We start from the raw sequence: 13,096 nt of genomic DNA, 5'->3' as shown, positions 1-13,096 counted from the left end.
GTATTGCTTAAACTAAAAATCAATTTGTTATAATTCAAACTTTTCCCACAGGGGTTATGTTTTTGCAAAGTTATTTGAAAGAGTATTTTTTCCTCCCTTTATCACTTTCAACACATGCTGTTCTTTCAAACGCTTGCATTCGGTGCATAAGGAATTGAGGACTGACTGGAAAATCTTTTAGTCCTGACAACAACTTGGCCTGCCTTGTTTAATTCAGCAAACAAGCAGTGTTCATCCTGATGAGTGAACTGCAACTCTTTCAGGGAGACAAACGACAGATGCAGGATGGATTTATAAATTAAAAAGTAAAAAAAGGACCTATGTTATGAACTCGTTTGCCTGGGGAAACAACTCATAAAATGGTTAAAATTCTTTAATGAGAAGCAGAACCCCTAAAGTGCTAAAAGTTGATATCAGCCAGGGCCCTATTTGGTTCTGATTAAGTCTTTGCGTTTGAGCCAATAGACAAGCTTAACAGGAGCTCTGCTTCCTGAGCGTAAAGTAACCCGGACATGCTGAATCAAGGCCTCTGCTTCTATTGGCTCTGATTACCGTTAATGAGCCCTAAACCGAGCTCTTTACTCTCACTATAATGCAAACAACCATGTGTGTGCAGCCAGATTAACTGTATGAGGCCTTGCTTCCTTAGATATTCAACTTTTACTGATTAGGATATCATATTGTATTGTATTTGAACATGCTATTTTATAATAAAAATAAATTGACTGTAATTAGAATTGAATTTGCACATGAACTAGATTTATTTATATTTTTAATCTGGTTTCCATCAACAACGTGTGCCATGTTTGAACAATGGTGAGGACAAACAGAAGAAATGTGCTCTGTAGAATATTTTTGTCAACAAATTAGTCAAATATTTATCTAAAATTAGTATAAAGCAGAAACTCAAACACGCTTAATGGAAAAGCTCGGATCTTTAAAAGTGAATTTTTGTGGAAAGTTTATGAACATTTAATATCCTACTTGTTGTAGATAGCTCTTTAAATGGACACAGTTTGGATAATTAAAGTTTAACTCTGAACATATTTTTAAAATTGATAGTGATGTAACAATTTATTAAATTGTATTTATACGAAGCACTATAAAAGTTTTGACTGAAGTGGTTTTAAGATGACAACAATCCACTTTGGAGCCCCGCTCAGACTAGCCACTGGCTCATCAGTCTGATCAGACATAAATGACTTCTCCGAACAGGATGCTCAGAGTTATCTACAACAGGTTAGCTATTACTTTTTCATAAAATTGCTACATGATTCATTTTTAAATGCTCTGAACTATTGCTTTAATATGAACTTCAGTCTGCACCTGCACACTGAGCCCAGCTCCAGTTTCAGGTAGCCTTTAGAGGAAAAGTTCGTTCATGGGTTGAACCCCCGTTTTAATTAGCTAATGGAGCGCCATGTTTTAATCTTCTGCTCACAAGAGGGTTCATTTATCTCTGAAAACAGGCAGCAACCTGGCAACGTGGGGCCTCCATGTCTCAATGTCTGCCACCAAAGCAACTCTTCCAAAAAGCACTCCCGTGAATTTAAATATACGTGTTGCTTGTTTGACAGTGATACATATATTTTCCATGATTCTATGCTTTGTGTTTATTTGTATTTTCCAGATGTTGTCTCGTTGGTGTTTGTCTGTTTGCAGGTGTGTGCACTTTGACAAAGGCCTAACGAGAAACTCTACGATAATATTCATTCAAAGACCCTGAGCGCCTGCAGGAAAACAGACACAAAATACATGAGTCCACACAACAAGAGGAACCAGGAATGTACTATGATGAGAAAGAGCACAGAACTGCAGCTCCTACAATCCTTAACATTTTGCTTTTAAAGAACAGGGTTTCTTTTGCAAATCTTATGTAGAGATCTAACAAAAACAGGTCAAACCAAGCAAAAAGCAAAAAATAAAAATAAAACGCCTGAAGTCACTCTCATCCATGTAAACACTCACACTGATCCTCTGTGCTTTAGGAACATATTTTCTGAAGTTCATGGCTCCTGGTGCAGCCTTCAGTCACTTCAAACTCCCACCCCCAGGCTGGCCTCTGATAGAGCGGAGCAATATCAAAGTCCAGGACCATGACAGGGCTGTTCCTGCTGGATATATTTTTAATATTTACGCAGACACAAGGAAAAAAAATGTAATAAACTAAAATAACATGTGAAACACAACAGGATATTGCAGAGAGATTATGTTGTTTCCTTTACGTTCTTGTGTCCCTCAGCGCTGGCCTGCCCTGAACAACAACCCAGCTTTGAACGAGGGGGGGTTAGGGGAACCAAACAAACTTTCTAAAAGTTAGAGAAAAACATGGAAGCCTTAAATTTAACCCTATACATGAAAGGTGCTTTACTTAAGAACATTTTCTTAAAATACTATCCAGGTACAGAGAGTGACAGGCCCACGCGGGGTTCAAAGCGTGTGTGTTGTGATAATGACTTTTTTGTGCCAAGTCACAGCGTGAAGCAAATTCAACTCAGCTGTTAAAAAAAAAAAAGAGTACATTTACTGTTTGTAGCGATGGCAGAGGGGAGCGGTGTGTTATGTTTGGATGTCAGCAGAGCTGTGCATGCTGGAAGCTGCTGCTGCTGCTGGAAAGATAATACAAGGATTAGCTCTGTTTTTCTACAACGTTCATTCCTAAAAACAGAGCGTCTCATCGGCTTCCTCTGTATGAATAGCTTTAATACCTGAGTGCCTTTGTTTGTATGAGAGCACAACAAACACGAGCAGGATCGGGGATCATGAAAATAATGAAGGCTTTTGGATTAAGATGCAAACAGAGGCGTAGGGTTTCCTAAACGTGTTGAGTACCTACGGTGCTTAAATCTGTACAGTATCAGAATCAATGCTTTGCACTGTGAAACTCAAAGGACACAATGGAGACATTTTTACAAAACTGCTTGGCGGTGACATGTGTGTTTGTGCGTGTTTGTGCGATCAGGAGGCGAAGGTGTGTTGCGGAGTTTCACGGTGACTCACACCACAGACAGAGTCCAGTGCTTTGTCCACAATGAGCTGAATTGTTCTCGTGTTCACATATGGTAAACATACTTTATAAAAAACTCAGCTGAGTTGCACCTTCTCAGAGTGTGCACTTCTACCGTGTAAACAAACATCACCAGCACTGATTTGCTGTTTGTCACCTACATGTCGGCCCTTGGCATAGTAAAGACACACCTGCTGAACACTACGCAGAGCAAGAATACCAGCAACAAGGACCAGTGAAAGGTTGAAATGCCACTCAGTCCTAAAACTGAATAAGAAATGGCAGTATGGAGCAAAAATAAGAGGAGTTTGAGTCTTAAAGTGACGTTTCATGTGATAGATAGGTTTTAAAACAAGCTCAGTTTGGAGAAACTGAGCTTAGCTCTGACCAGATCGATGAGTCCAAGAACAAAGAGGATTGCTGCTGTATAAATATGTCCAATTTCAAAAAGGCATTTGTGATTGAAGCTACCTTTAAAACTTTTTTACGGCAGTACAGTATCACATATGGCTGTTGGCACAGAATGGATATGTGCAAATATCTACAGCTAGCTGTAGCACGTTTGTTGCAACCTGAAGCACTTGCAGCCTGTGTAATAATATTTTGGCTGGAATATGCTTATAATGCGAAACTGAGAAAGTTTATAAAATAATGCTTGCAAGTCCAGTTATGAAATATTTGAGACTGGAGTTGTTTTAAGATGGTAAAAATCCATATTGATCTTGATCTTGCTCATGGTTGTTAGGGCTCACCAATCCAGTCCGAATTAAAATGTTTCTATAAACCTGTATAAATAAAGGTTGATTGAATGAATGAAAACTTGGGCTGCTCATAACAGGCAAGATATGAATTGTTCGTAAGCTTTCCACAGAATCCCTCTTGAAAAGATCTGAGCTGTTGCTTTAAGTTGTCTTTCAGCTCGAGTATCAGAAACAACTCATGTGTGACAAAATACAACTCTTTACTAAACGACTCTCACTTTCAAAAGCCAGTTATTTAGAAAACTATCTGGAACTCAGAACTAAATGGGAGCAGCCATATCACAGATTCAGAATTTATATTAGTCAGTGTTGGGATTTATGTCTTGATTTGAGGAGCCCTGCTTCTGACAGGGGCTCTGGGTAAAACCAAGAATTGAGCAAGACTAACATCCCTCTGAGGCTCCCTTCTCCAGACTACTACATTTCTCCTCGTGTTTGGCTTGGATATGAAGCCAATTCACTTAATACTTGTGGGACAACTAAACATTTAAAGCTCCTATTTAAAAGGATCAAGTGTAGGCATTGTTTGGTTATGTTAACCATATGTGTTGGCTTTTCACGATCTGAATCCCCTCTCAAAAAAACGGAGCACTTGTGAAAATAAACATGGCTTCGCCCTACACAAATTGTGGACTAATAGTGTGTTTGGATAAAGTCATTCTGGAGTTTAGAGGTTTTTTCCGAGTACATGGGGTGGGGGTGACAGCTTGACATTGATTGGTAATTTGACTCTTGGAATTGAAGCCCTACCTGTGAAGAATAAAACCACAAAACTATTTATACTGAGTGAAACATTGAGGAGAGCTGTTTTTTTCCCCTTTGTTTTTAAGCATGTTTCACTTAAAGTGTTTAACTGAACATACAGGGATCTCATACGTATGTTGTAAACATGTAAACACGTGAACATATTCATGTTGAAATAATCACAACTAAAGTGTCTATTTTATATTTTTTACACAAGCAGTGCACTGAGGAACATTGTTGTTGGAAATATGGGTGTGGAGGGTGCTTGAGCACCCCTTAATGACTACATGCATGCATGCAAAATAAAACAAATGAATATGAAAGGATTTAATTTGTGCTGCATATGTTAAAGTCATATATATATATATATATATATAGTTGAGTTTTATAAACCAAGAACAAAAACCAACACTGTTATTATGTGCAAAATTAACTTAAAACCCAGAGAAAAAGGAGGGGGGGGGCATGTTAGCATTAAGTCATGACTGCAATTTTGCAGCTATATATTGTTTATAATGTATAGCATGTTTCAAAAACTTATTTTGATATTGTTATATTAAATTAATGTTTAGGGTCACGCACATTCTCACAGCATCGTTCAAGAGAACAATGTTCCCATGGCTATGCTAGGAAAAAAATATCAAGAGCCTATCTCATTTCCATCAATCAATAATTAAAACCTAATATCTTCAAGAAGAAGCACCTGGAAATCTTTTGACAGACAACTCATTGTCAGCTGTACTGAATATGTGCTGAAGTTCTGATTTAATTGTATAACTATTTTTTGTCACGTTCTGACCTTTATAATTTGTTAGTTTATGGTGACTCACCATGCACTTATTAGGTTTCTCTCCAGAATGAACTCTCATGTGAATGAGCAGCTTGTAGCGGGCGTTGAAAGGCTTGTAGCGGCGGATGCAGCCAGCCCAGAAACATGTAAAGTCCTCGCCTTTGCGTTGGTCGATGTGAACCTTCTCAATGTGCCTCACAAGCTCCTCCTGCTGCTCATAGGCAGCGTTGCAGTCAATCCAGCGACACACCTGCTTATCTGCCAGTGCTCCTCCTCCTCCTACCTGGTCTCGTTCTGGAGCTGTGTGTAGTGCAGGAAGGTCTCCAGACGTTGGTTTGAGTCCCAATGAGGGTGTGTGTGCCATGTGCTGGTTCTGGCGCTGCAGCAGCTCCACTTGATTGGAGCCCTGGTATTGGTGCAAGTGATAAGGAGGAGGCATTGCAGCTCGGGGAGGGTGGGGAGCATGTTGATGGTGCCCAATGCGGCCACCCAAGTGATGGTGGTGATGATGGTAGTGGTGATGAAAGAGTTCATCTTCACTTAGGGAGAAGTCATCAAGGGGTTCCTGCTTGAGGGCAGCCCTGGATATTTGGCCCTCATCCAGGAAACACCCAGCTTCAGGGCCCGAATGCAATGACCCAGCTGTCATCAGTAGCCCCAGCCTGTCCGAACTCCTTTCTCCGTCCACTCCACCCTCGGCAGCTCCTCCACCCCCACGGCCCCGGAACATGGAGACCTGCTCCTCACACAGCCCCAGGCTCTGCCCCGGACCTGGCTCTGGCTCCACTAGTGACGCTGAAGAAGAGGACGAGGAGGAGGAGGAAAGAGACAAGAGGCAGGTGGCAGGTGAGGAAAGCTGACAACTCTCCTGTAGCGTGGCCTGCTGGGGGCTCCTATGAGGTGGGGGCCTCCGAGGGACTTCCCGGGGGCAGCAGTTAGAGGGTGGGGAGATAGAAGAGGTGGAGGAAGAGGATGAGTAGCCGGCACCGCTGGTGTGGCTGGGTGAGATGTTAGCGCAAAACTCGTTGACGCAGGCGACTGTCGACATCTGGGAGGAGGAGCAGATGATTGTGGTGATATTGATCTCCTCAGAAGCTGTGCCAGTAGCTGATGGGGAACCAGTAGAAGTGACGCTGCCGGTGCCAGCAGCGGTGGAGGACTGTGACGCCAGGGACAGGCAGCGTCTCTTCACACTGCTAGCAACGAGCAGCCGCGCTGAATGATGGGAGCCAGCTGGAGACAAAGCCAGAGGGGAGGAGCCACCTTCATTATTAAAAGATTGGACTGCGTCCTCTGACACACAGCTCACTGCAAATACGCCATTGCCGTTACAGCTAACGTGCAGCGCTTCAACCATCTCATCTCTTGACCCTTCCAAAACTTGGCCGGTCCTACAGGCATGAAATCCAGTCTGAGATGTACCGTGGATGCCAGGGATCTTGTGACCCACTGTGTTCTCTTGCTTGATTGGGTAAGGGGCACAGGAGCGAGCCCCGTTTATGCTGCAGTCCAGGCTGGGTGAGGCCTCGAGCTGGGCCCTCTGGAAGGAAGAGGCGCTTCTGTAAGCAAAAAAACGCAAAGACAAAAAGAGCTCTATCAGCTTAGTTTTCGTTGACAGACACAGATTGGTTGATGTTTCCCACAAATGAACTTCTCAAGAGTTTTGCTGATGCTACTCCTCTTCCAATACTTCAACAAAATTTTAACATTCATAGTGAGGGATTAACAGAACAATACACACAAAAAGATGCACAAAAAGTATGTTATAATCTTGGCTGGATAAACTGCTTATGACCCAGATTTGCTTTAATAAAACACGGAATCGGATCTGCTTGTAGTGACAGGACATGAATGAGCATTTAAATCTAAGAATGGTGTGTGTGTGTGTGTGGGGGGGGGGGGGGGGGCAGGTCTGAGACCAATAGGCCACTGGCTTATGTGTCCATCTGACAGGCTTTGATGACACAAAGGGGTTAAACCCAAACCAACATCGGGGATAAATAAGGAGTCACCTGTTTTGGTGGCATAATTGCAGCCTATGAAGGGTCACCATTTACAATACTGTGTATTATGGTGGGAATCTTTGCCCTGCTGAATGGGGAACCCAGGTCATGTTACTCCATGCATTGCTGTGATCTCCGACATAATCATTTTTGTCAGTTGGCTCATTATGGATTTTGTCTAAAGCCCCTGAGTGATGTGAGAAGAGCTCTCGTTTCTTCAGTTTGTCTCATGCAGGTATCGTCTTTGTCTCTTCCCCTGAGAACTGGGGTTGGGGTGAGGGTGGCGGGGTGGGGGTGGGGGGTTATGGTGGTGGATACAGCTAAAACTGGAGAAAGGTACTGTCAGACTTTGTCATCATTGCTGTTAATAAGGACATGATCCCCACGCATGATGGACAATATTGGGAGTTAAAATGAGAGAAATGAATGTCTGTAAGTTGACTGAGAACAAAAGAAAGGGGAGAAAAAGGAGTGCAATGCCTAATGTCGTTGCCAGGACAACTTTCTTCCATTTGTGTAATATGACTAGAATTAGAAACATATTGCACCAAAACGATGCAGAAACTCTGGCCCATGCATGTCTCACTTCACTGGACTAATTCTTTATCATCTGGATACACCTCAAAAAATTCTAGAAAGTTTTTTTTAAATAGATATAAAATGCTGCCGCTATATGAGTGTCAAAAGGAGAGATCATATTTCTCTAATTTTAGCTTTTCTCCACTGGCTTCTCGTAAAAGCCAAAATCAAATTGTTCTTCTAACATACAAAGCTCTCAACAATCTAACTCCATTTTGTATTAAAAATAATAATGTTCAATACTTTTCTAACAAAGCACTACGTTCTCAGACTGCAGGGTTATGTTTGGTTCCTACAGTCTCTAAAAGTAGAATGGGAGAGCAGAGCTTTCAGTTTTCAGGTTCTTGTGGAACCAGCTTCCAGTTTCTGTCCGTGATGATGACACCTGTCTACTTAGGACTTAACTTTTTGATAAATCATAAAGTTAGTGTTGGCTTGGGTTTCCTAAGGCATCCTTTAGTTATGCAACTTTAGGCTTAGATTACTGGAGGATGTACGCTGCACATTTACTCACTCTGCTGCTGGCTTTACTTGCTCTGCTCTTTGTGTTTTATACATAAATATTGCCGTCATCAACTTGTATTTTTTCCATAAAAACTCCACCTGGACCAATTCTTCTGTGTTTGTTTCTGTTGCTTTCCTATCCTCTCAAACACACTCTGACTGACGGCTGAATCTGCTAGACCAGGGGTCTGCAACCTTTGTGATGAAAAGAGATATTTTTGCCACGTTGCTTACTAATTACTGTGTGTCCGGAGCCAAAAAAACCTGCTACAACTGTGTACTGTCAACTGGTGGCCCATGGGCCATTACAAGTTTGTTGGAGATGGCTTTTCCAGCTAATGGGAGTGATATTATAAAATGAAAAATGTCTAACTGTTATTAACATTTATTGATATTTTTACATTTTAATAGAAAAGAAAAGATCGGATTCCTGTAAAGAAAGAAAAAAATGTATAATTTTAAGAATTTTATAAACATTAAAACACTTAACTCTGCAGGCCGATGTGAGTTCTCCTAATTGTTGAAGAATTACGTATCCTACTTAAAGCATAAAGTTAGAAACAGTATAAAATTAGGCCAGTTTGTTGGATATCCAATAACATTTTTAAAGAAAAATAAATACTTCAGTTTATTTGTTCGTTGCGTTTTATTCTTAGTGTTATTGAAGTTACTCACCATTAATCCTTCTCAGTAATTTGTCTTAAAGATATTCCAAAACATTCTGGTGGTTTTGAGAGAAAGATCACACAGAGACTGGAAGTCGACTTAAAGTGGCTAACAAACTACTATGTAGTCCACGTTTTACGCCTTGTATTTGTACTATCCTTCGTATACTTGAAAATGACAGGAAATATTCTAAAACTAGCCATTTTTATTGTTGGCAATAAATTAAATCAAATTCAGTTTTGTTTTAGTTTTGGTCAACGCCTGAAAGAGCTGCTGTAGACGTACCAAAGAGCCACATGTGGCCCCTGAGCTGCAGGTTGCAGACCCCTGTGCTAGAGGTTTCTTCCTGTTAAAATATTGTATTTCAAACCTTTTCTGAGACCTGTGAGATTTGGGGAGCAGCAACATACATCTGAATGCAGACGACAAAAAAAAAAATCCTCTAAAACATGAATATTAGTGACATTACCTGGCATCATGTTGATGTCCTTCCTGCAGAAGGAGCTCAGACGTAGGTCTATGAAGACTCTGAGGATAAAGTCCTTCTGAATGGCCCCCCACTGACAGTGATAAACTCTGCCCACATCGCATTATGGTGCTGTCAGCGTCACCCAGCTCAGCATCTTTCTCTGAGCAGTACACACCGTTAGCTGGAAAACAAACAACAGAAGTGACTGCTACACGGATTACTTTAGATATTTGTTTGTAAAAGAACTCTGTTCATCCTTGAAACGTGCTGATGTCAGTGCTGTTTCAACTTAACGACCCAGCGTCACTCAGAAATTAAAATCTGGCTAAGTAGATCTGCTGACTATCCTGGAAGAAATAACAAGTTTAAACTTGGATCTGTTCCTCAGCGACATGTTGAAATCGTATTACATTATGAATAGTCTCCTGAGGAGTATTGTTGGCTGTCACAGCTGTCGTTTCTAGTGGTTTGTTCAGAGCTTTGGCAAAGTTCATCTGGTGGTAGTAAGAATAATGTTAGATAGTCACAGTCACTGACAGAAGTGACAGTTATATCTAAATGCCCCAAAAAGTCCTTTCTGAACAAAGAATCTTGTTCAAATCATTTTTCATTATCTTTCTTTTTTTTTTTTTTTTAGAAACTATTAACTTTAAAACCATTTTTGAAAATATTGACTTCATTATTGCCTCCTAACGTGGAAGGTGGGCAACGATAGAATTGTTTCTGTGTGCGACATTTTTATAAGTTTCTGTTTACAAAATATCTTATGAACCAGGGACTGAATTTTAATGAAACTTTCAGAAAGTAATCATTGGATTCATGTCTACAACTTCTTTTGGAGTTGCATCACTTTAAGACGGCCCCCACAGCTAATCAACCTTGGAAAACACATACAAGGCTGCAACACTGTCAATGTTACAAACAGAGAACTAAAATTTGTTGTGGTCATAGCTAACAGTCAGCTGCAGCATATACTTAGAGCACTCTTAAGATTGTGCAGGATCTCTGTTTAGAGCAGTGACAGTCACTGAATCAAAACTATTTGTCTGTTGGCAAAACATCTCATGAATGACTGTACACATTTTAATCCATCCATCCGTCTGTCCATCATCCATCCATCCATTATGTTTATCCGCTGCTTCCTTTCTGGGTCACAGGGGTCACTGGTGCCCATATCCAGCAGTCACTGTGTGAGAGGTGGGGGACACCCTGGATAGGTCTCCAGTCCATCACAGGGACACATAGAGACAAATGAGACAAACAACCATTCACTCTCTCACTCACACCTAGGGACAATTTAGAGTTACCAATCAGTCTAACATGCATGTTTTTGGGGAGGAAACCAGAGTACCCAGAGAAAACCCACTCATGCATGGACAGAACATGTAAACTCCACCCATAATGGCCCCTGGCTGGGATTTGATCTGGCAACCTTCTCATTGAGAGGCGGCAAAAATAATAATAATAATAATTTGTTTTATGTCTACAACTATTTACCTTCTGGAGTCAATACAATTCAAGTTGGCCACCACAGCTGATTGGTATTAACACAAAAATTTATTTAACTCATCAAATTTTAGAAATATTAAGCTACAATTTGGTGTGAATGCTTTTAAGTCTGTCCCCTCCACTTTGTCTAAATGCTAATAGATTAATAGGATCTTGATTAGATCTTACTGCAATGGCGTAAAACATTATTTTCTAAATTTGACTAAAAAGTCTTAAACTTAATGACTTTTGAAGATAAGATGAAACTGTATAAAAAGTAGTGGGTAATAAGCATTTTTCTCTTGAATAAATACTTCAATAAATATGTTGTTTATGTAATACGCTAATAATACATTTGAGAAAAAAATACTTATCATAAGAGCTGAAGGGAGGAAGCTGAAAACACAAAATCCAATTAAACTCACATCAAAAACTTCTCGCTTTGTTTGAGTGCAAGAATAAAAAGTATAAAAAAGGAACATTGAGGGAGAAGAAAATTGAAGTTTTTTGCATTCTGTTGTATTTTTTTCTCCAGGTCATAGATCTCCTGAGAGTAATTTTAAGGTATTCATTTTTATTATTTTAAAATTGTGAGTTGATGAAAGAAACAGATTTCACGAGTGCAACCCTAAAAGAAAAATACCTCAGAATAAGAAAAAGGTAAACTGAGAGAGGCTGTGTGGAGATGTTTGTGAAGGGTAAACCGATCTCATCTGCAGGCGACCGCACGTTTCCCCGGTTACAGCTTTAACTCAATTTCTCAAATTGAATTATCTCTTAACAATATTATTCATAATGTTATCACACAGAACTAACTTTTATTGATAAAGAAACCCCAAACATTTTGCAACGGGGAGAAAAAAAAACAAAAAGCAGGACAAATAAAAGTGTTTTAGGGGACAAAATGAACAGAATGTTCAGAAAAAAACAACATTTAAAGACCTATAAAAGTAAAACTGAGCATTATGACATTATCAAAACCAGAGGTGAGAAGTGGAAAATGTTTCTGAATATGGGAAAAAGTAACAAAAACCAAAACACAAAAAGGTGAAAACAAAAAAAAGGTGTTTGTTCTCCACAGATTAACAATGATATGGGTTTTCGTGTTGTGTCCGCAGTGAGTTGGCTTGTCGCGGTTCAGAGCAGAAACACTAAGAAGTCGAGCAGAGGCGAAGCGGGCTCCGCAAACAGTCCGCTGTCGCCGAGGGACTGCAGCAACAACGCTGCTTTCACTCAAAGCTGGTAACAGAGGCCGTCCAGCCCTGCTTTATTTTCAAACAGAAAAAATGGCTCTATACCGTCTTTTAATTACTGTATTATTATTATTATTATTATTTACTATTTAGTGGCTCAATATCTTTACTGCTGTGTCCAACTTAAGAGTTTAAGGCCTGCTGCTGTGAAGTGTTTTTCTGTCCAACATAATTGTTGAGGCTGCGGGGGTGGCATGAGCTGACTGGAGATGACGGAGATCATCAAATATGATTTAAAACATAGTATGTAAACAAAAAGAAACAAATAACAGCAAAACATGCTGTCATCCTGCAACAGTTATTCTAATTATTTCAAAGAATGCATTTCACCTGCTGCTCTGCGTGCCAGAGTTTTAAGATTGATGTGTAATAATACGTTTCAACTACTACCACGTTTTAAACATTGGTAAAGAGAGTTGTCGCCATTTTTATACTGGCTAAGGTTGATAAGCTGTGGCGGCCATCTTGGACTGAGTTAGATGTACGTCAGTTGATTACTTTGTGAGAGTTTCATTAAATAAAAACTAACTTTACTGGTTGATGAGATATTTTGCTAACAGACAAACTCACACAGACAATTACATGGATGCCCACTTTTCATGGCGACTGGTGATATAAACCTGTTGGTTGTGTCAGTGTCTGAATCATTTTCCAAAAAAAATAAAAAATCTAATCTTTAAAAGGAAATGACTAAAAATATCTAAAATGATAATTAGTTATTGAGCATTATATAGATAGCCAATTAAATAAATTAAGATAGATACATTTTCTTCTTTCTTTTTTTTTTGACAAGCTGTTTGACAGAAACTCAAGGAAAAACTTCCAACCCACT

At 39.9% G+C, this 13,096-nt stretch overlaps 1 protein-coding gene across 1 annotated transcript in view; it reads right to left on the bottom strand.

Moving 5' to 3' along the window:
• Nucleotides 1-13,096, bottom strand: part of LOC119407446 (zinc finger protein GLIS1) — a 105,206-nt gene that overhangs the window by 47,946 nt on the left and 44,164 nt on the right. Inside the window, exons 2-3 of the mRNA XM_037674271.1 lie at nucleotides 9,524-9,704; nucleotides 5,343-6,861 (exon numbers count right to left, since the gene is read on the bottom strand). Coding sequence (XP_037530199.1) covers nucleotides 5,343-6,861; nucleotides 9,524-9,704 — 1,700 coding nt within the window. The remainder of the gene's footprint in view (nucleotides 1-5,342; nucleotides 6,862-9,523; nucleotides 9,705-13,096) is intronic.

The sequence above is a fragment of the Nematolebias whitei genome, chromosome 3 (genome assembly GCF_014905685.2).
Source record: "Nematolebias whitei isolate Nwh7 chromosome 3, NemWhi1, whole genome shotgun sequence".
Lineage (NCBI taxonomy): Eukaryota > Metazoa > Chordata > Actinopteri > Cyprinodontiformes > Rivulidae > Nematolebias > Nematolebias whitei.
Note: the sequence above shows the minus strand (reverse complement) of the source record. Positions and strands in the feature narration are given on the sequence as shown.